General features: G+C 29.2%; 2 protein-coding genes across 2 annotated transcripts; both read right to left on the reverse strand.

Annotated features, from left to right (window-relative positions):
- Positions 1-6241: 6241 nt before the first annotated feature.
- Positions 6242-11748, reverse strand: LOC114182756 (3-hydroxyisobutyryl-CoA hydrolase 1-like). The gene is made up of 14 exons (XM_028069688.1): positions 11672-11748; positions 10566-10646; positions 10324-10392; positions 10147-10210; positions 9906-9985; positions 8565-8648; positions 8354-8438; positions 8124-8209; positions 7819-7934; positions 7637-7697; positions 7426-7524; positions 7199-7300; positions 6603-6644; positions 6242-6496 (listed from the first exon to the last, which is right to left on the reverse strand). Exons 1-14 carry the CDS (start codon positions 11708-11710, stop codon positions 6362-6364), a joined length of 1143 nt encoding a protein of 380 aa, XP_027925489.1. The 5' UTR covers positions 11711-11748; the 3' UTR covers positions 6242-6361.
- A 7329-nt stretch (positions 11749-19077) lies between these two features.
- Positions 19078-22729, reverse strand: LOC114180904 (3-hydroxyisobutyryl-CoA hydrolase 1-like). Its single transcript, XM_028067198.1, has 9 exons — positions 22670-22729; positions 22406-22429; positions 22142-22202; positions 21970-22056; positions 21729-21849; positions 21574-21634; positions 21396-21494; positions 21112-21213; positions 19078-19131 (listed from the first exon to the last, which is right to left on the reverse strand). The coding sequence occupies exons 1-9, from the start codon at positions 22727-22729 to the stop codon at positions 19078-19080; spliced, it is 669 nt and encodes a 222-aa protein (XP_027922999.1).
- Between the last annotated feature and the right edge of the window lie 1598 nt (positions 22730-24327).

The following is a 24327-nucleotide window of genomic DNA, read 5'->3' on the forward strand; positions in this document are numbered from 1 at the left end:
GACCAAACACAGATTGTTTAACCAGTTGCCAAAACATCCTTCAGAATCTTTTCAAGCTCAATGTTGTAGGAGATCTGAAATTTTTCCTTGGACTTGAAATTGCAAAATCTAAACAAGGCATCAATCTATGCCAAAGGAAGTATATCATCCAACTCCTACAAGATATTGGTTTTCTTAATCCCAAATCTGTTGTTATCCCAATGGATCCCAATCTACATTTGACCTCCACAGATGGTGACTTGCTGCCTGATCCTTCTGCATACAGACGACTACTGGGCAGACTCATGTACATTTTGTATCTCTCGACCTGACATTTGTTTTGCTATCAACAAGCTCAGCCAGTTCATGAACCAGCCTCGGACATCGCATCTTCTTGCAGTTCATCAAATTCTTCGCTACTTGAAGACCAATCCTGAACAAGGGTTTCTTTTCTCTTCTCAATCTAGTTTCACCCTTAGTGTTTATGTGGCTATTGATTGGGGCAGCTGTTTAGACAGTAGAAAATCCACCACTGGCTTTTGTATCTTCATGGGTGATTCTCTCCTTACTTGGAAATCAAAAAAATAGCTTACCGTCTCCAGATCTTCAACAGAAGTTGAGTACAGGGCTATTACTTCTATCACTTCAAAGTTACTTTGGCTCAAGCAACTCCTCCGGTTCTTTGACCACTAACCTCAAAAGGTTCTTCTTTTATGTGACAATGTTTCTGCCATCCATCTATCATCCAATCCTGTTTCACATCAGAGGTCTAAACACATAGACATTGATGTCCATTTTGTGAGAGAACACGTGGAATCTGGTTTCCTAAGGCTTATCCACGTGAAGTCACATCAACAAGTTGCATATCTCTTCACTAAAGCCTTACCACATCAAAAGTTTGCACCGCTTATCAGCAAGTTGGCTCTCCAAAACATTTTTGCTCCAACTTGAGGGGAGCTTTTACCTTTCTACCCCTACTTTTAGTTACCTTTTTGTATTCTAGAGTATTTAAACTCAATATGTAGAGTATTTTCGCCAATTGCAATCCATTAGAGTATGTTAATATGCAACTGAACCCTGAACTAAGGTCGGAAGTAGGCTGAAAAACTTAATTAGTTTGGGTTGTCTATGGCTTCAACAAACTTGATTCATAAAACAATGTGTTAAAGTCAAACAAAAGTATGTTAATTAAATAAACGAGCAAAATTTGGGCCACCAAAAATATCACTTTCTGATGCGAGAGTTTAAAATATACAAATATTTGTCATTTTTTATTATAAACATTAAAACTTAATATGGCTAAAATTTACCTTTGATTTGGTTTTGTTGTGAGTTATTTCGGGTAGTATACTACACTACCTAAACAAACTACCTAGAATCTCCTTTTTATTACTTCTGGGAGGAATATGTGGACCACAGCAAGCTAAGAAACAGAAATGGTATTTTCACGATAGGGAGAGTTGTACCAGGAAACAAAGAAATGATGTCAAGAGGTTAACGCGTTAAGTTATGTTTAAATTTATGCAGCCAAACAAAGTGTTGTCACAATCATTATGTCGACATTTTTTTTCTTCAGAAACTAATGGAAAATATTTCTTTTATTAGAGCTATTAAAATTGGTTGAAACCCGAGAGTCAATCCGGCTTCCATGGGTTTGGGCCAGATCGGGTTGATAATTTTTTATAAATTTCAATACGGGTTTATTTTTGACCCGGTTCACTTAGAATCCGGCTCACCCGAATTGAACCCGTGGTGAGCCGTGTTGACTCACAAACCTGCAAATAAAGGGTCACACAAGTTTTTTTTTGGTAAGTTGGACTTTGCATTTGGGTCATGTTATGTTGTTTTTTTAGCCAACACATAGATAATTTGTATTTTTATGATTTTGGTTTGTATTTGGATTGCATTGGAATTTATTTATATTTTAATTAGAATTATAATTTAGTTTTGACCCCAAAAAAATAAAGAAAATGTATTTCTTTTTAATTAAGTGAGCTTGTGAACCAACCCATTCAACCCACCAACCCGTGGTGGACCAGACTGGGTTCGAATTTTTTTGACTCGCTAATAAGTGAGTTAAGTTGGGTTGACTCATTAAGTGATCAATATGTGGTGGATCGAATCGGACCGGGCCAGGTTACCAATTTTGACAACTCTACCTTTTATAGACCAACTTTTTTACAAACAATTATTCACCTTAATAAAACATTATATTAAACTTAATTGATAAGTAAATTAATTAAAATTTAAGTAAATTGAATAATAATTATATAAAATAAATTCATTGTGAAAATATCATGACCCTTTTTAACTTTTCCAATAAATATTTTATCAAGAAGTTGAAGAATAGAGATAAGAAATATGAGTACATACAAACATCGTACAAGACATCCTATCTATTCGTAATAAGGGGACCAACCAGCCGTTGGAAAGGAACTTGTGATATATATATATATATATATATATATATATATATATATATATATATATATATATATATATATATATATATATATCCTTGTTTTGCACATGGGTGGTATTACGTTCACACACCCGTCAAATAAAAAACATTCGCTTTAGAAACCTTAAATAGTGATGTGCTAACTATTCTTTACTTTATTTTTTAATTTAAAATCTTGATATATATATTATTATATGGTTAAAGTGGATTGTGAAGTGAGAGTAATTATTTTTGAAGAGTGTCAAAATACATTTTTCCTTTGCACATTATAAGAATGTTTCTGAGTGCTAATTAAATTACAGCAGGAGACAACTAAAAGGTGTTATAAAAATATATATTTATATGAAATTATTTGATATTTTGTTTATATGTATATCAAAATCATCATGTAATGTATATGTTCCTTAAGAAATATTAAAATGTGAATATTTTTGTTATTGTTATGCATTTTAAATAAAATTAACGTAGATATGACTTTATAATTAAATAGGTAAATCAATAAACTTTATTTTTTATAAAAAGTTATTAACAATGTAAGTTCATCTCTTCATTAAAGATGTGCTAAAAAGAAGTTGAAGTCAAACTTTAGGGCAATATAAGATGATCTCATTAAGTTGTGCATTTTTTGTATGATTGTGAAATTTGTAAATTAGGTAAAGTGGTTTTAGTTTTGCAAAGCAATTATATGGTAATTTGTTTTTAAATTGATTTTGAAAATTTGGTTGAAGGATATATACTATTTGAGTTTTAATATTGCCTGTAATCACAATACATATAAAAATGAAATTTTAAATAGGTTGAAATAATAATGAATGTGATTGTGATTGAATCGAAGTGAAGAAATTAATAGAGGAATTGGATGGAGGGAGTTAACTACAACGACGTGTTTGAAGATAAAGGCAATTAATATACGCAATAATAATATAGACTTTTTGTCCGCATGCACTTCTTCCAATATATGCATGCTTATAATGTCACTATTACTGCGTTGTTGACACTATTAATTATGTGTCAAATGCTATTAGCTTTTCCTATTTGAAATATTTTGTATGGTGTTTGAAGATTTTTTATATATATAAATTATCTTCGGTAGAACAAATAAAAAATTTATCTGTAAAGTAAAACTTTATTAACTCTAGTTTATTTTATTTTATGATTATTCCCCAATATCTACCAGGTTGATATTCCACAGAACTAAAAAAATGACTTTCAATTTTTTATCAATTTTGGCACTGAGAACCAAGTTAACCAAGACATCAAACTTGACTAAGTTCAAAATTTACGATAACTACTTTTATGAACAAAAATTTTTTGTAGTAATTATTTGGAGGCATTTGGAGTTTGTTAATCCATTTATGCATGTTACTAATTAGATGACGAGACATTTGATTATTTTAAGAAAGTCATCATTGTTTATCCATGCTAGATAAATTTCTTCACTTTAACCTTCAGACCACTATTCTTGACAAAAATCACATTAGGTCAGTAATGTCGTGATAGGAGTTTTAAACTTTAAAGTAGACAATACATTAAATGTAATAGTCAATAAAAGATCATTATTGTTCATGAAGAGATTTTAGCCCCTCATTTTCTTTTATACAATGATTAATAATGTTTAGGGTTAAATATATTTTTGGTCCCTTAACTTTCAGTAAATTTTGGAATTAGTTCATTTTGAAACTTTAGACCAATTTAGTTCTTCATCTTTCGAAATACGTGAATTTAGTCCTTTTAATCAAATTTTGTTAAATTTATTTGACATCTCAAACACATTTCATAATAATATTTGACTTAACATTAAAGTAAAAATGTGTCAAAAAGTATAAACAACTCCAATACAATCCTGAAATGTGTACAAAACATCAAATAAACCTAACAAAATTTGATTAAAATGACTAAATTCATATATTTCGAAAGATAAAGGACTAAATTGATTTAAAATTTTAAAATAAACTAATTCCAAAATATAAAGGACCAAAAAATATATTCAATCCTAATATTTATATCTCTATTTTGATTTTCATATCTATTTCAAAGTTTGATCCGTTTAAATTTCCATATTTAAAAATACATATATTCAATTCTTTTTTATCGAACACTATTTACTTTTTCTTGGTGACAAATGCGCGTTAGTCTTTTGGTTTTTAATGTCAGTTACGAAACTGGTTTAACATTAATATACATATTTTTTAGAAAAAAGTTAAAAATACTTAGCGTAGCTTCAGAACTAACATAGTCAACTTTATTTATTGACGTCCAATATTAGGAAGATCGTCTCCATCATTAACACATAATTATTTATTAAAATTAGTTCAAAATAGTTAGTGTCAACATAGAATGTGCTATTAACAAGTAAATTATATAAAATTTATTTTACGTTTTTAAAATTTAAGAGAAAGTTAACATTTTGGGTCGGGTTTGAGTTGGAAAAACTGACTTTAATAAAGTTGCAATTTAGTCGACATTAACATTTGAAAACTACTTTGATATTTTTCTTGTTGTGATCAATTATCTTATTTTAGGATAAATTCACCAACTGGTTTATTTGGGAACTAACTATGAATCACATGTTCATGAAATTTTTGTACTATTTCTTACATGATTATGAAACACATGTTTTTATGACTCACTCACTCACTGCACGCTAACACAAAATTTAAATTTTAAACTTTTCTAGATATTTTTATTATTTTCTTTATATGCATGCATTTGAGCTTTAAAAACAGACGTCTTAACTGTTTAATATACAAAAAGTTAAAAACAAGTTTTAACAAATAAAACATGTTTTTTTTTTCTCACAAACAATTTCTTCTTCTATAGAAGCATTCCGTTGTCTACTTCATCTTTTTTATTGTCAAAAGTATAATATAAGAAAGAAATTAGGGTGCTCCAACCCTTAGTATAAAGACCTACTACTATATGCATAAAGATAGCAACCACTTTTGTTATTCTTTGTCAATTATTGGGTTAATCTTCAAATTTGATGGAAGAGAAGTTCATCCCAATTACATCCAACACTCATAAGTTATAAAGATTATTTCGATGTTGAAAATAATTCAATTGAGTTTAAATTTTATATTGAATATGAATAATAAAGTTAATAATATAAGAAAAAAAACTCATAAACTTAAAAATGGTGTAAATTTTTATATCAGTTGACTTTATATATATATATATATATATATATATATATATATATATATATATATATATATATATATATATATAATCACTTCCTAATGACCTCTTAAAAAAGAAAAAGAAAAAACCCACCATCTATAAATTTATCTATCTAATACATACAAAGATCTAAAATATTTGAGTTTGAAATACATACAAGATCACGTATGAGGTTAATGTTGGGAATATGAGTCAAAGATTTTGGGTTAAGAGTGGTGTCAATTTTTTATGTGTGAATTAGGCTCATGCTCATTGATGTTGTATTTCTTCGGTGATCATCTCTTGAAAGACCCAACAATTAAAATCCATAATACATCATTTTGGTATTATTATTTTTTAAAAGAATTATTTAATCAATATTTAGGATAATACAAAAATACATATGAAGGTAAGTACAAGTATAGCGACTATATATCCAAAAATAACGCGTACAAGATACATATTTCATATCTAACAAATGATGGAAATGAAGATAAATATATTTGTGCTCTATTTTTATCCATGGTTTTAACCATATTAATATGGAAAACGAAACGGACACGAGAAAAAAAAGAGAAAGAATTTCTGTATTATTCATCTGAATCGACCAATACAAGAAAAAAACTTTAACAAAATCACAGTTCAATGTTTCCCATTTAAATACTTAAAATATTTAGTAAATATTTATTGAAATTGAAAAAAAAAAAAAATTTGTCAATCTGCTTCATTCTTGAAGTTGTCAATGGAGCTAAAATGTTGTGTCTACAATCTGCTTTGAATTTGAGAGTTGGATCTATGATCAGAAAGTTCCAAACACTCCAAATCCTCGTCGTCAACATTTCTCAAACACTGATCCACCATTTCATCGCTAACCAATTCTAACTTCGATGGTTCCCACTAATTAATAAAGCAAAATAGGAAGGTAAAATTATTCATTAACACAGCATAATAATCAAAATAAATCTATATAATTAAAATAACACATTATACAAGTTAGTCATACCTTTGGTTTGTTGTCTTTGCTAAACAGTCTTGCTCTTGAACCCTAAATTGTGTTTCAGTTCAATAAAATCAAGAAACAAAGAAAAAAGAGTTAATAAATTTAAGGGTTAAATATGTTTTTGGTCTTTCACGTTGCAGTGAAATTTGGAATTAGTCCATCTTCAAAATTTTTGACTAATTTAGTCATTCATCTCTATAAATGCGTTGCTTTAGTCCTTTTAACCAAATTTTGTTAAGTTTATTTGATGTTTCAAACGCATTTCATGATAGTATTTGAATTATTTATACTGTTTGACACATTTTTGCTTCAATGTTAATTCAAATATTATCATAAAACGCGTTTGAAATTTCAAATAAACTTAACAAAATTATATTAGAAGAACTAAATTCACGCATTTTTAAAGATGAAGAACTAAATTGGTCAAAAATTTTAAAAAGAGACTAATTCTAAATTTCACTGAAACTTGAGAGACCAAAAACATATTTAACCCTAGATATATTTAACCCTAAATTTGAATACGAACCCTATTTTGTACACTGAAAATCAGAAAAAATTAACTTCCAAATCATTAAATGGAGATGTTCCAAAATAATTACCTCATAAAAATCATTGCTAACTGTTCTTCTAAGAATGTGAGCACCAATGGTATAATCCCGATGAAGGCATTGTTTAAAGTTTTGAACACGCCCCAGTCTTATCTAATTAGACAAAAGAAAAAAGAACAACGTATTTAATCGATTGATCATACATAATTAATAGTTTTTTTTTTCACAAAGATCATAATTAAGCATATTAATTTCATTTTTCTTCTGATCATACTTACCGATTTCAGAAATATTTTGAGGCTCAAGGGACAAGATGAACTCATGGAACTTAATGCATCTTTTATCCACTTTTCTCCTCCATTTTCCAATTCCTTTTCCTATACATAATTCAAATGATATCCCACACTTATATATTCAACTTAGAAACTACACAAATTAGAAAAAAAAATATAAAAGAAAAGAAAATCACATCTTAATATTTTTACATACCAAGCATATAATAATTTCCTCCACTGTCCCTTTTGAGAAACATTTGTTTATAACTTCCAATCTATTTTCAGTGACAATTCAGCTTTGATTAGTTGTCAATTATATTATATGTCTCAAGTCTTAAAGTGCACAAATTTAATCTTAAGAAGATGATTAATTATAATTTCATAATCATCACTTACCTTTTAAATGAACTATCTTCCTTCAGAACTGCTTTATCTGTGAATGTTTCTATAAGTGTCGCCATTGTTACATCCGAAGTAATACTTTGCAGAACACTTTCTAGTGTATTTAGCTTCTGTTACACAGAAAAGAAGAAAATAAAATCACAAATTTATTTGGCTAAAGAATACACACTTCAAAATAACCCAAGGAATTCAATGTATTAAAATTCATCCTAATCACAAAATTTTACTATAAATCATTTGTTTTTCAATTTAACAGCATGAGAATTTATAAAATAAAGAGGTATTAAATATAGTTTTACCAGTGAATGGACAAAATGAGTAGCTAAACCACATGCTACCATTTCTGCACCATCTAGCTTTGCACCAGTCAGTCCAATGTACTCACCTAAAAAATCAACCAAAAGTAACAATATATATTATTTGATTTTATTTCTAATTGATCTAAATTTTCAGCATAATATAATTAATTTCTTCCTAATTTTTTTAGTCTAAAAATAAAAATTAATTAACAAACAACATATTTAGTTACCAAAATAGCCAGGTAGTCTAGAAAGGAAGTAGGATGCACCAACATCTGGGACATGTCCAATGAATGTTTCTGGCATCGCAAATATCTACAAACATATAATGAACAAATATATAATTTTTTTTTAGAATTATACAATATATATATATATATATATATATATATATATATATATATATATATATATATATATATTTAAGAAGAGAAGTTGTACCGCTTTTTCAGTGACAACCCTAAAATTCGTGTTCATGGATAGACCTGCTCCAGCTCCCATGACTATTCCATTGATGAGAGAGACCTGATTTCAAAACCGTGTAGATTTTCTATTAATTAACGAAACAAAAAAATTTACATTATATATGTAAGATATGGATTAGTAGAGATAAATTCTAAAATGATGAAATTTAATTTTTTTATTTTTTATTTTTACTTAACATAAAATTTAGACTCAATCTTAGATATGTGGATGAGTCTTTTGAGAGGGGAAATTACATATACATTGTCTAAAATTATATACCAATATCATTTTAGCTTTCCACGTTACTAATTCAAAATTATTCTAAATCTTAATATCACAAAAGTAAAGATTAAAATATATAATAATTTTAGAGACTAAAATGGGCTTTTTTGTATTTTGGGGTCAATTTCTAATCAATTTTGTATAAATGGGTTCGTTACTTTTTTTTTTTGCAAAAATGGGTCAAGTCGTCAGGGAGGAGGACGACATTGAAGATGAAGTCGTCCTCCCCCAGACCGGTTTCTTTATTTTTCTTTAATCATTTGGAAAAAGTGAAGTCGTCGTCCTACATGACGACTTCACTTTTTCATTTTTTTTGTTTTCTTTTTTGTTTTCTTTTTCATTATTTTTTAGTTTAAATTTATTAAAAAAATAAAAAATAAAAAATAAAAAAACATTAATAGAATAAAAATAAACATTAAATTAATATATTTTAATTTGAATTAATAATTAAAATATAACAATTAAGTTAGTAGAAAATTATAAAATTAAATAATTATAAATTAAAAAAAAATGATAACTGAAAAATTTTAAAAAATAAGAACAGATAACAAAAATTGAAAAAAAAATAATGATCAAAACTGAAAAATAAAAAAAATAAGAAAACTAATCAAAATTGTTGAATTAAAGAAAAAGGAAAAAGAAAATCTGAAATATTTAAAAAAGAAAATAATTAAAAGTGAAAATCTTGAAAAAAAATTAAAAAAAAACTAAAAAGTTTGAAAACAATAAGTGAAAAGTGAAGTCGCCATGTTAGACGACGACTTCACTTTTCAATTAAACCAAAACCGTTCTGAGAAGTAACGACATCATTTTGAAAAAAAAAAAAAAGCAAAACCGGTCATGGGGAGGACGATTTCACTTTGAATGTCGTCCTGCCCCATAACGACTTGACCCAATTTTAGAAAAAAAAAATTAACGGACCCTATTTTACAATTTTTTGGTCAAAGAGACCCTGAAATACAAAAAAGCCGACTAAAATGATATTTATAATTTTAGATAATAAGTAATTAATATTTATAATTTTAATGCACTCACCGTGGGCTTTGGACATGTTGCTATAAGATACTCCAACGTAAGCAGTTTCTTGTAAAAGAACAAACTAGTGGTCCAGTGTCCTGCTTTCATGTACAAAATCAACTCATGCATGCCATAATAAATTACTCACTAATTTTTTACTTTAAATGATAAATATAAAGTAATCAATATAATTTTATTATTAGTACCAAAATCTCATATAACAAAAATTAAACAACTTTCGGCCATAAAAAAATTGTACCTGCAAGTGAACACACGGTTACCGACACAATATCACCACCAGCACAAAAGGCTTTTCCATTAGCCTATTATTGATCAATTAGATGAAAAATAATTATACAGATAATCATTTAATTTAAAAAAATAGAAAGAAAAAACGAAATAAAAAAAAAACACTTGATAAAAGAAAAATAGTTACCTTTAATATCACAAGCTTCACGGAAGGGTCTTTCTCATACATTTGTAAATATCTTTTTATTTGACAAATCTGCGTACAGTCAAAGAATATATTGTCAATTTAATATAATTTCCACACCAGAGTGGAAGGAATTTTGTTTCATATCAGGTTTTCCTTGTATAAGAGTATATTAAACAACAAAAACGAAAGTTTTATTAAATAAATAATTACACTATTTATCTATTTATTGCATAAAAACTTACCATATCAAAACTAAGGGTATTGAGCTTCTGGGTTCTGTTCAGAGTCACTGTCTTTACACAAGAATTTCCAGTGAAAAGTACCTTAAAAAGGTGGAATATAGTCAAACAGAAAGAAAACACACCGTTATTATAGAATTTGTTCCCCGAAATTTCAGGAACATTGTATATCTTAACATCACTTTTAAGGTAAAATTATAAAATTCTATACTTTGAGAAAAAAAATTTCTTACGTGTTATTTAACTTTTTATTTTTATTTAATATGAAATTTTTAACTCATGTTTGAATTTCAATAAAATTATACCTAAGGTTTTCTCTTTTTCCATTTCTTTCCGAATCCATTTTTAACCTTTAATTAAGACATCTTTACAAAATAAAGCTAAATAAAAGTTTCAAGTTTTAACTGCTTGAAACTTAAAGTTAAAGAAATTGAGATGAAATCCAACCTGACCATGCATTTTTAACAATATTCTCTTCATGCTAAATTTAAATTGCATATTTAGTTAAAGTCTCTTATTAAAACACTATTTTATTGAAAACTAAATACTAATAATTTTTGATAAATCTATCTGGATAGGACACTTAATTTATATTAATTTATATTGCAACAAACAAGTACAATTGTTCGAAATGATTGCTAAGAAACAATCATCAGTGCTATTAATTACAGAACTTAAACATCACTATCAAATATTATCTGTTAACTATTAATGTATAGGAAAAATTTAAAAATAACAAGGACCAGTTAATATTATTTCTTAACTAATATATAGAATAAGTGCAATGTACAAAATAAAAAATGTATTATTTTGTTAAGAATTGACTTAAACTTAATTAAATCAGTGAAACTTTCAACATAATTCTCACGTCGAAACATATACATATCGAGTGTGAGATTAAACATTTTTAAGTGGTCCGATAATAGATGAAAGAATATATCCAACAAACAATAAATCTCGTTAAAATAGACTTCAACTTGTGACTCATGTTAAGAAAAAAACTTTAAGTTTAACTCAACTTTACAAAATTAACTTATAAAATAAGATTTATACTTTATATATTATAAGTGACCTTATAAATAAAGCATTAATGGCAGAATATAGAAAACCTGGTCTGCTTCTTTGTGAAAGTTGAGACTGAGAGCCATATGTTGCTGTATAGTTCTCCGATGAAAAAGGTTTAGAAGGAAATAGATGCATGCCTTAACACAGAAACTGCTCTAGATATATATAATATAATGAAGAAGAATGAAAAAAAAAAACTTGGTCTCGTTAATCACATATATGCATGTGAATCATACTCTGAATAGTTTAATGAAAATTCAACGTGACATGTTTTCTGCTAATTCCACAGGTCCTCACATCTGGTTTAGTCATATATACGCTTCACGTGTATTTAGTGATGTTCATTTATTATCAAAGGAAATAATGGATTGCGTAGACGTTAAGAACATTGTGCAGACAAGTTAGGCAGACAATTAAATTAATTTAGTGCATTGATTTTTATTTGGATACATTCAATCATCCTATATCACTTAGTAATCAAATTTAATGATAATTTAAATTCTTTTCCTTTTCTTGCATACCACCTAACAAAAATACTATATCAAGGCAATGTTGAAAATGAAGTGTCCTCCTTAAGGAAGTATTTCCTAATTTAGTGCATACCAAAACTTGTTTTAATCATACATCCATCAATACATTTTGTTTTTTTATCCGCAAAGACTAGAAATGACAACGAAACGAGACGAAGCGGGACTGAGTTTCGCTATCCCATATTCAATATTAGAGAAAAAATTCATTCACATTCCTTTACTTAAATCCAATAGATATCAAATTTGTGTCTCATCTCATTCTACACCGGGTAGCGGGTATAAACTGGTACCCATACATGTATATCTATTTTCTCGCTTTCTTACAGTTTCAATGTTAATTAATTAATAATTATAAAATAATAAAAAATTATGGTAAAAAAATATAATATTATCAAATATTCAATATTAAAGAAATTATAATTATATACATTTAAAATTAGAATACCAAATAAAATTTTATGAGAACTAAAACATTCATTAAATATTTAAAATGAAATAAAACGTAATTGATAAAATTTTAAAATATTTAAAAAATATAAAAGAAAAACAAATATTCAAATTAAAAAATATTTTAAATGTGTCCTTACTTAAATTTTTAATTCTAATGAAATTTCATTTTTATACACTAATAAAAGTTATAATACCTCACTTGATCAAAATCGCATAGAGAACAAAGATTAAACTAATAATAATAATAAAATTTTAACATAGATCTTTCATTTTTTGAACTTAAATATATGTTGGATGGTGATAAAAAAAATATGGCAATTACATTAAATTATTAGATTACAGTAAATAAAATTTAATTATACAATTATAGTGATAAATATATGATAATGAGTTAGAAAATAAAAATAATAATATAAAAAATATCAAAAAAATTATTCTATATGATAAAAATAAATAAAAATAAAAATATTAAAAAAATGATCAAATGTGTGTTTTAGAAACACCTTGAGATGAAAAATATCACACAAAGAAAAATAAATATATAATTAAGGGTATGATAAAATGAAAAGTGTATGTATGTATGTATGTATGTATGTATGTAGCCCGCCTTTTTATTTTATTTATTTATTTAATTTTACTATTTTTTAATTTTTATGATAAAACTTTCAATGTTTAAAAATTGGGAAATTTTAAGAAGTTCACAAAATTAAGTAAAGACTTTAGAGAATTGGATGATAAATTGATAATTCAACATCTTCGTCATGTTCATACTATGACATACAGAATGTATTCTTTAAGTTTTAGCACATTAAAAAAATACATAATACTTGTCTTTTTCAATTATACAAGAATTTGAAACGTTAATGCAAGAGTCCATAAAAAAAGTAATTAATATACAAATGCAAGTTTTTTTTTATGCGGGCTTGCGGGCCAGCCCGCATGGACTGCAGACTTATGCGGACCGGACCACTGCGGACCTGTAGGCTCACTACTCTGGCCCGCCGCACTTTTTTTTTCGCAGGTTTGTGGACCAAGCCCTAATTGCCACCCCTAGACATATATGTATTCCAATAAAAACATGATTTTTTTAATCCTTCTAAATTGCATCGATTACACAACCCTTTTAAATTTACACAAAATAAATTATCAATGAAAAAAACACAACCAAATATCACATATAAAAAAAACATAGATCCATCATTATAAAACATTGTATATTAATAAAACATTGTATCTATTTTATTAATTATTTTATTTATTTAATTTAATATAATGATAAAAATATATTTATAGGTATTTAATTGTTATAAGTTACATATTAATTTTAAAGTATATAATAAAATTAATTAATTAAATCTAATAAAAATATTAATATGTAATTGATGTCGTCGGAATCGATTAGCTTGCGTTATTTTCAACCTTCTTTGTTTTTACTTGCATATGAAATGAGAAAGTTTAAAAGAAAAAAAATGTGTCATTTTTTGTATGATCCGTGGGATCTTTCAAATTTGATTAGCTTGTTGTGACTTGTTCAATTTGGTGCAACCAACATAATATTATCTTTAGAGAAAAGACACCGAATAATAAAACAAAATTGAATTTGTTATTTTCAGGTCTTGATCATGATTATAAGGTATAATGAAGGGGTTTTCTACTTCTTTTGTAGATTGTCTTAACATTCCTTGAACCAGTTGACATGACCTTGTTGAATTCAATATGCATGACGCTAATGATCTCAATGTAAGCAATGAGAAACATGAAGGAAAAAGGAACGACAGAGAAAAGGTAAAACATGAAGAAAAGAAGTGTCTTATTAATTGTGAATAAGAGTACACATGGTCTCCTTTTATAAAAGAAGAAGAAGATATACACAGAGGAAAAAAGAACCGGTTAGGAAAAGAAACTAACACTTGTCAGGAAAAGAAACAAACACCTAGGGACCACACTGACACACAAAGCTGCTAAGCACCGCTTTACTACTTATTTCGTGAGATGGGTATTGTTCTCTTAACAGCCCCCCTCAAGCTGGGAATAGATGTCTATCATTCCCAGCTTGGAACGAAATTTATGAAAAACATAAGGAGGTAATGCTTTGGTAAGGATATCGGCTTGTTGTAAATCTGAAGAAATTGGAAGAAGTTTGATGACGCCTTGCTGGACTTTATCTCTAATGATATGGCAATCAATTTCTATATGTTTAGTTCTTTCATGGAAGACTTGATTTGATGCTATTTGTATGGCTGATTGATTGTCGCAATAGAGGATGGAAGGTTGATGATGATGGATGTGTAGATCTGTCATGAGGTAAGATAGCCATTGCACTTCACAGGTAACTGCTGCCAAGGCTCTGTATTCTGCTTCAGAAGAGCTTCTGGATACTGTAGGTTGCTTCTTTGATTTCCAGGAGATGGGAGATTGGTCGAGATACACAATATATCCACTGACAGATCTTCTTGTGTTTGGGCAACCAGCCCAATCAGAGTCACTAAAGCACTTGAACTGAAGTTGGCTATTAGCAGCAAGGAATATTCCTTGTCCAGGAGTTTGCTTGAGATATCGAAGGATGCGTAAAGAAGCTTGATGATGTTGTGTAGTAGGAGCAGAGACAAACTGGCTTAAGTGGTGAACGGCAAAGGTGATATCCGGCCGAGTATTGGTAAGATATATGAGTCTCCCAATTAATCTTCTAAAGGATGAGGGATCTGCAAGAGGCTCTCCAGTACTGGTTCCAACACGCTTGGAGAAGTTCATGGGAGTGGCAACAGGAGCAGAAGCAAGCATTCCAGTGTCTTTGAGAAGATCTAAAGTGTATTTTCTCTGACTCAAGTGAATGCCCTTGCTATTCCTTGCCACCTCGAAACCAAGGAAAAAGGTTAGATCACCAAGGTTTTTAATTTTAAAGGTTTGATCAAGAAGTGCAGTGATGTGAGTGATTTCAGAAATGTTATTTCCTGTAAGGATCACATCATCAACATAAACAAGCAGTGCTGTAAAATTGGAGTTAGAAGCTTTTATGAATAATGAGTGATCTGCAGTTGCATGTTTGTAGTCATGTTTAAGAAGAAAGTCAGATAATTTGGAGTACCATTGTCGACTGGCCTATTTCAAACCATAAAGAGATTTTTGAAGGTGACAAACCTGATTTTCTTTGTCACAGTTGAGCCCAGGTGGAAGTTTCATATACACTTCTTCATCTAAGTCTCCATGCAAGAAGGCATTATTTACATCTAGTTGCTTCAGAGGCCAGTTATGTATGGCAGCAAGAGATAATAATAATCTAACAGTGGTTATTTTAGCAACGGGAGAAAAAGTTTCAGTATAATCCAAACCTTCTAGTTGTGTGTATCCTTTGGCTACAAGCCGGGCTTTGTGTCTCTCAATTGTTCCATCAGCATTGTATTTGACTTTGTACACCCATTTGCATCCAATGGCAGTCTTATGAGCTGGAAGAGTGGTAATGGTCCAGGTATTGTTCCTTTCTAGGGCTGCAAGTTCTTCTTGCATGGCCTTTTTCCAGTGCTCACTTTGAGAAGCTAATTCATAGGTTTCAGGCTCATGATTGGCATCAATGGAGAGAATGACCTGTTTAAAAGATGGAGAAAGCCGGGCAAAAGAAACATAGGATTCTATGGGATGCCTAACTTTGAAATTCACAGAAGAAGCACTGTTAACGTGGAAATCATTAAGGTATGCAGGGGGAACTCTTGGTCGAGTAGACCTGCGAACATTAGTTTGCTCAACGATAGGCTCTAAAGCTTGGTTATCAATCTGATTATCTATAACAGGCTCTAAAGCTTGGTTATCAATATGATTATCTATAGTAGGATTATTTTCAATAATAGCATTAGCATCAATTACAGGAAAATCATGCATGATATTCAAGTTGTGATCATTAGAAAAATTGGTTTGTGTGGAATTGCCAATCTCATGCTTGATATTAGGAAACTGGTTTTCACAGAAAATAACATTCTTAGATATGTTAATATCATGTGTATGCAGGTCATAGACAATGTAACCTTTCATATTAGACTTGAATCCAAGAAAAAGGCCAGGTTTGGCACGAGGATCCAGCTTCTTCCTGTTAGCATTTAAGGTGGATATATAACACAAACATCCAAACACACGCACATGACTTAAATCAACTGTTTTGTTGTATAGCTTTTCAAAAGGAGAAGAATTATTTAGAAATGGGGTAGGAATGTGATTTATTAAAAAGACAGCATATATGACAGCATAATTCCAAAAACTCATAGGAATGTTAGCTTGAAAAATCAAAGCACGAGTAACATTCAATATATGTTGATGTTTCCTCTCAACAATCCCATTTTGCTCAGGTGTTTCAACACAACTTGTTTGATGCACAATTCCTTCTGTATTAAAGAAATTGATCATATTAAATTCAGGTCCATTGTCTGATCTTATAATCTTGATAGTTTTGGAAAACTGAGTTTTAATATAGGCAACAAAGTTTACTAAGTGAACACGTGTTTCAGCTTTGTTTTTCATCAAATATATCCAAGTGAATCTAGTGCAGTCATCAACTATAGTGAGGAAATACCTATCTCCATCTAAAGAGGAATAAGAACAAGGACCCCAAATATCAACATGAATTAAATCAAAAGATCTATCAGCATGAGAAAAACTATTAGGAAAAGGCAATTTCTTTTTCTTGGCCATATGACAAACAGCGCAATCATCAACATTTTTGTACTGAATATAACAATGTTTGTCTTTCATAACAGACAGCCTATTAGCAGATAAATGTCCAAATCTAATATGCCAAAGATTATTCTTGCAAACAGTATTGCTAGGGACAACAATATTAACTCCAACATTGTGAGAATCAAGCACATAGAGGCCATCAGAACACCTAGCTATACCAATCTTCTCGGCTGTTTTTTGGTCCTGTATAAGGCAGAAATTTGAGGCAAATTCAATTTTGCACTTAAGATCAGAAATCAATCTATAAATAGATATAAGATTATAGGCAAAATTGGGTATATACAACACATCTTTTAAAACAAAATTGGTATGGAACTTAACGGTGCCAGCACAAGTAGCTGTAACTTTGGTGCCATTAGGAAGATTAACAACAATAGGCTGAATTTCCTTATAAGAAATAAAATTTGTAAGAGAAGATGATATGTGGTCAGTGGCTCCAGAATCTATGATCCAATTACACAATCTTTTACCTCTACATGAATTGATGAAGACAACACGATTACCTGAATATGAGTTGCAGGAGGTGATGGATCCAACTTGATTGATTGCAGAAACATTTTTATTGTCCTCAAGATTGTTTTGCTTTAATAAAGTCATCAAAGCTTGGTACTGTTGTTGGGATAATCTGAAATCCTGGTCAGCCGAGCTCTGCACAGAATCACCTTTTGTTTCTTGATTAGTCTCAACATGATTGACAGAATTACTTTTAAAGAACTTGTGTCCAGGTGGATAACCATGCTTTTTGTAGCAAATATCAGCAGTATGACCATTCCTTCCACAATGTGTGCATACTTTCCTGCCATTAAAATTTTTAACATTCTTATTTTCAAAGCTCTGTGGATACCCATTTTTTTCTTGTAGCAATTGGCTTCAGAATGACCATTCTTGCCGCAGAAGGTGCAGTTGTTTGAGGCAGTAGTAGCATTAATTTTTGATTCCACCGATGTAAAGAAACTATTCCCCATGATCTGCCTTTCTTGTTGAGATACAAAAGAGAAAATTTTGGAGATGGGAGGGATGGGTTCCATGAGAAGAACATGAGATCGTATATTGTTGTATTGATCATTCAGCCCTCTTAAAAATTGCATAACCTGATCTTCAGTTTTCCTCTGAGTGATTTTAGAGGCCATCTGACAGGAGCACTTGGTGGGGCAATTGCATGTTGGGTCCGGACGAAAGTTATCTAATTCATCCCAAATGGTTCTTAATCTTGTAAAGAAGTCTGTAACACTAAGATCCCCTTGTTTCAAGGAGGATGCTTCCATCTGCAGTTCTGAAATTCTCAAAAGATTTCCTTGGAAGAATCTACTCTTCAAATCTGCCCATATTTCTTCAGCCTTGTCCATCCATAAGATGCTCTGCCTAATGGAAGGAGATACAGAATGCACTATCCAGGAAACAACCATATTATTGCATCTTTTCCAAGCCTGGTACAATGCATCTTCTTTTGATGGTTCGGATGCAGTGCCATCGATGAATTCTGACTTGTTCTTGGCACTTAGAGCTGTAACAAAGGACCTGCTCCAAGAATGGTAATTAGTGGTATCCAGAAGGGGCGAAACAAGAGGAACAGCGGGGTTTTCTCCAGGGTGAAGATAAAGATGACTTTGCAAAGAAATGGTTTGCACAGGTTGAGTGGTATTAGACTGCACCAATTCTGCACTCATGTTGGAAAAAAAAAAAGAAGAAACCAAGAAAGCAAGAAAAGAAAGAAACGGGAAAGAGCAGCGGATGCGTAGCAGAGCTCTTCAAAAGAAGAGCTCTGATACCATCTTAACATTCCTTGAACCAGTTGACATGACCTTGTTGAATTCAATATGCATGACGCTAATGATCTCAATGTAAGCAATGAGAAACATGAAGGAAAAAGGAACGACAGAGAAAAGGTAAAACATGAAGAAAAGAAGTGTCTTATTAATTGTGAATAAGAGTACACATGGTCTCCTTTTATAAAAGAAGAAGAAGATATACACAGAGGAAAAAAGAACCGGTTAGGAAAAGAAACTAACACTTGTCAGGAAAAGAAACAAACACCTAGGGACCACACTGACACACAAAGCTGCTAAGCACCGCTTTACTACTTATTTCGTGAGATGGGTATTGTTCTCTTAACAGATTGGTTACTAAATCGTGGGTTGCATTTCAAATTTGTAATATCTGATGGAAGATAATTAGGTATCTCTTAGTACATAGCATTTCTAGTTAATAAAAATATATACAAACGTAAGAAATTAAAGACATTTTTTAATAATTTCACTTGAAGCAATTCATTAGCGTAGTGTTCTACTTATAATTAGAGTATCTTGACTAAAGTTTCAAGGAAATTGATGTATAAACTTCATAATTATTATGATGTTTGTGGTAACGTTAAAGTTAAATTTTGTAAGAACATGGATTAATTAGTAAGAATAAACGTTTATTGCTAAGGTTGAAATACAAAATTGTTTAATTAATTTGAATTCATTGTCCATGAGGACTTCATAAATGCCATAATTAATCAGGACTAATAGATTTTAGATAATCTAGTCTAGAAGATGTTTTTGTAGGGAAATGAGAACACAACATCATATGAAGAAAGTTTGAAATGCAAAAGTTCTGTTTGAGAAATTCAAATTTACAAGGACAATGAATAGAAATTCAAATCTCTATTCATTTTCATATTATCTTATAAATAACCTTTAAAAAAATTACAGTAAATATATACTATTATTAAAGATTTAATATTAGAGGAACACAAAATAATTGTATAGATACTTTAAAATATGTTATCAAATGATTTTTTTTTATGAATGTAATGTAATTATAGAAAAAATAAATAGCTATACGTAATTACAATTTTATGATAACTATCACATTTATTATTCTTGAAAATTTTGAGGGGAAAAATACTTTTAATATAGTAAAAACTTGTAAATATCAAACCACTTTGAATTTATATTTAGATTGCTAAGACTACTATATATGATTTAAGAAACCGTCATTAGTTGTATCTAAAATAATATATAAAGGAGATTTCTCTTTTTGTGTCCACATTTCAAAATACTAATTTTACCCTTTAAATCTATAACAATATATAAAGAGGATTCCATCTTTTGTGTCCACATTATATAATACCAATTTTATCCTTTATAATATAATTATTTATAAAAAAATTTAAAATAATGGTTATTTTTACCTATTTTCTATAAAACTGTTTATCTTTTTATCTTTTTTTATTCATCAACAATTAATTTCTCTATTCATTTCACTTTATTTTTAATAAATATAAATTTATTTTATATATTAACTTAATAACATTAAACTATTATCATCTACTAACATATACTATCATTAAAAAGTGTGTACACAGGCGCGATAGCGTCTGTGTGTACACTAGTAATATATAAAGATGATTTCTCTTTTTGTGTCCACATTTCAAAATACCAATTTTACCCTTTAAATATAATAATTTATTAAATTTTTAAAAATTGACCGTTACTTTTACAAGTCTTTTATAAAATTTATTTCTTCTCTTCTTCTTTATTTATCAATGGTTATTCTTTTATTTGTTCTGATATATTTCACTTTATTTTTAATAAATATAATTTTAATTTATATATTAACTTAATATCATTATAATATTATCACCTACTAATATAATATCATACATATTTAAAAAATTATATACGTGTATATATATATATATATATATATATATATATATATATATATATATATATATATATATATATATAGATATATATATTAAGGAGGAGGAGGAACTTTATTGCTAAAATATTTACCTCATATAAATCATTGCCAAAACTTCTTCTTGCCAAGTGGCAGGCAATGTTATAATCTCTATAAAGGCATTGATCAATGTTTTCTACCCTTCCTTTCCTGATCTGAAATGCATCAAATCATTGTTTAAATTAGAACATATATATATATATATATATATATATATATATATATATATATATATATATATATATATATATATATATATAAATATATATATATATATATATTTGTACAACATTGAATTCAGTTACTATAATTTATATCTTTTTTCTATTATACTTACTGATTTTAAAAATATCTTGAGACAAGTAGGAGAAGACGTATGCATGTAGCTTAATGCATTTCTTATCCATTCTTCAGCTCCATTTTGTAATTCACGTTCCTATAAACATATGAGTCAAAATATTATATACTTATTCTTCAACATATAATGAATACAAAATGTTTGCACAAATACTTACCAAGGATTGAATTATTTCTTCCACAGTCCCTTTCGAGAAGCATTTGTTTATAGTTTCTAATCTTTTTTATTTCATGACAAGAATATTAATGTGTCAATTCTCATAAAACACAAAATCTCTAAGAAAACAACCATGTATAATTTTTCCTGATTCACCTCCTAAAAGGACTGTCTTCTTTCACATCTGGTTTGTCAGTGAACTTTTGTAACAGTGCAGTGATTGTTGAAACATTTGGAGAATTAACAACTTGTAAAGCATTTTCCAATGACTTTAGCTTCTATTACACAAAAACAACAACGAATTTTGGATTATGTTTCTTAAAAATTACATCATAAATCACAGTGTAACATTATGTTTTGTTTATGGAAGTATTTTGATAGATGAATATAAGTTTTTCTGTTGAAGGCACAAAGTGTGTGGCTAAACCACATGCTGCTATTTCTGCTCCATTCAAACGTGCTCCACTCAACCCTAGATATTCCCCTGCATATATTACAAATTAATATCAAAACAAAAAAGCAAAAAAAAAAAAAAAACACAAGTATTGTTACACATCTAAAGAGCTTACCAAAATAGCCAGGAAGTCTAGAAAGGAAGTAACTGGCTCCTACATCTGGAAAATATCCTATGTTAGGAATCCAAGTGTGAGTCTAAGTCTCACATTGACTAGAAATGAGAAAGTAGAACACTATATAAGAATAAAGACCCATAAACCTATTGTCTTAAGGTTTTGGGTTGGAAGTGGTGTTAATACCTTATGTGGTTTGGCTCAGGTCTCATTTGTGTTTGTATCTCTCTAGTGATACCCCTCCTTATAAATCTAACATCCTATAAATGCCTCTGGCATTGCAAATACCTACAAATAATCGATCATAGTAAATGCTTCCCAGTCTTACAATTCATGAGTATTATAAGAATAAGGCTTATCAAATTACATATTCAGTAACATTCACATGTTAAAGAAAAAGTTAGGTAGAAAGGGTTAATACATTTTTCTGATAAAACTTCTGGTTTAGTTACAAACTATTTGGATGATTGAAATAAATTTAGGTTTGGTGTTCTAATCTAATTCTGGGGGAGAACAGCATATGCATACAGTTTTTTCAGTGACAGCCCTGAACCTCATGTGCATGGATATTCCTGCCCCTCCTCCCATCTACTCCATTGATCAGAGAGACCTGAATCCACCAACTTTGAAACAAAACCACTCAAATGGTAACTAAAATATTATGAGATGTGGAAGAATGGATATATGGTTTGAGACTTAACCAACTCACCATAGGCTTTTTATAGGTTGCTATCAAATGATTCAGAGTAAGTTGTTTCTTGTAAAAGCTAGCAGCATAGGTCCTGTGTCCTGGTTTAATTCAGGAGATTGACATATATATGTATTTAAACATTACAAAGGGATTTAGTTTGTCTATAAGAACATAGTTTCAAAAGTAAACATCACTCATTAAATAACATTATAGTTCAACATGAAGGGTTAAGTCGTGGTATTGAGTTTATATTTCATGATATGAGTTATGGTTATTGAGAGATTATGGTTATGTATATATGACATTGGTTTCTGTTAGTGTCTAGTATATATTATGTTAGGTTATCTGATACAGATGCTCACTTATGATCCTTTTTGTTTGTGAATCATAATGCTTCTATAGATTGTGACCAAGTGTTTTAGTTGGGTTGTGGCCGGTGATGTTATGATTCTAAGTTAATGCATCAAATCATACAAGGTTTTTTTTTTTTTTGTATAAAGGTTAGAGCACCCCTCAAGTGCTCTGTTGATTTAATTTTATTCTTTGTTGATAAAAAAAATATGACATTGGTTTATACATATAAGACATTTGACACCAATTTTAACCGAAAATCTTAAGACAATAATGTTATTGACCTTTATTCTTATATAGTGTTTGACTTTTTCTATTTTATTCAATGTAGAACTTTGATTTAGACTTGAATTATTCCCAATACATAGATTCGATCTCTCTTCCTGCTAACAATTTTGACAAAATAAAATTGATTTGATAAATTTAGAAAGAAAGGTGTGAGATGCTATGGTTCAACTCTCTCACTAACAAAAACTAACAACAAACATTTGTCACTAAAAAAAATTGCTGAGTAACTGAATATTTCTCATAAATTTCTTGGAGGTTCTAGACAAGTTTGACTTGCAATTGAACATGTAATTGCTGATTCTATGTCACCACCAGCACAAAAAGCTTTTGGTCAAACGTAGATTCAAAAGACATAAATTTACGTATTGTAAAATACCAAATGTAAACTTACGTCTGATGCAAAGTTGATTAACGTAAAAGTACATGTGGTATCAAGGAGTCAAATGTAAATTTTGGCTTGTATTTTCCACATTTTAGCACCAAAATTTACAGCCAGAAGTAAATTTACGTCAGTTAATAATTCATAGTCAAATATAAATTTAACAGTTTTTTTAATATCTTGTTCTTTGTTGGTTTTAACGTAACACCAAAACTTGAAAACCAAAAAACAAATCAAGAACACCATATATATAGTGTTAGAAATATTTTAATATAATTTAAAAAATAAATAATTAAAATAAAAATTTTACTGTTACTCATGTTTTTATAGACATTTTTTTATGGCTAACGGTTATATTCTTATTACTATTTACTTCTTTGTCTCCCTTTACTACCTATAAATACCACCTAGGTGCATGGGGAAAGAGACAATAATAGAAACAATAAACACTAGAGTTCTCTAAAAAGTGTTCTTCAT

This window comes from Vigna unguiculata, chromosome 4 (genome assembly GCF_004118075.2).
Source record: "Vigna unguiculata cultivar IT97K-499-35 chromosome 4, ASM411807v1, whole genome shotgun sequence".
In the NCBI taxonomy this organism is placed as follows: Eukaryota; Viridiplantae; Streptophyta; class Magnoliopsida; order Fabales; family Fabaceae; genus Vigna; species Vigna unguiculata.

Bases quoted from the DNA above. Each gene is read 5' to 3' on its own strand.
- LOC114182756 (XM_028069688.1), bottom strand. From the start codon at position 11,710: ATGGCTCTCAGTCTCAACTTTCACAAAGAAGCAGACCAG. The intron at 10,647-11,671 runs GTTTTCTATATT...CACCTTTTTAAG, and splicing joins TTCACAAAGAAGCAGACCAG to GTACTTTTCACTGGAAATTC. The intron at 6,645-7,198 runs GTAATTATTTTG...AACACAATTTAG, and splicing joins TTAGCAATGATTTTTATGAG to GGTTCAAGAGCAAGACTGTT.
- LOC114180904 (XM_028067198.1), bottom strand. From the start codon at position 22,729: ATGGGAGGAGGGGCAGGAATATCCATGCACATGAGGTTCAGGGCTGTC. The intron at 22,203-22,405 runs ATAGGATGTTAG...TGGATTCCTAAC, and splicing joins TTGCAATGCCAGAGGCATTT to ATAGGATATTTTCCAGATGT. The intron at 22,057-22,141 runs GTAAGCTCTTTA...TAATATATGCAG, and splicing joins TAGACTTCCTGGCTATTTTG to GGGAATATCTAGGGTTGAGT.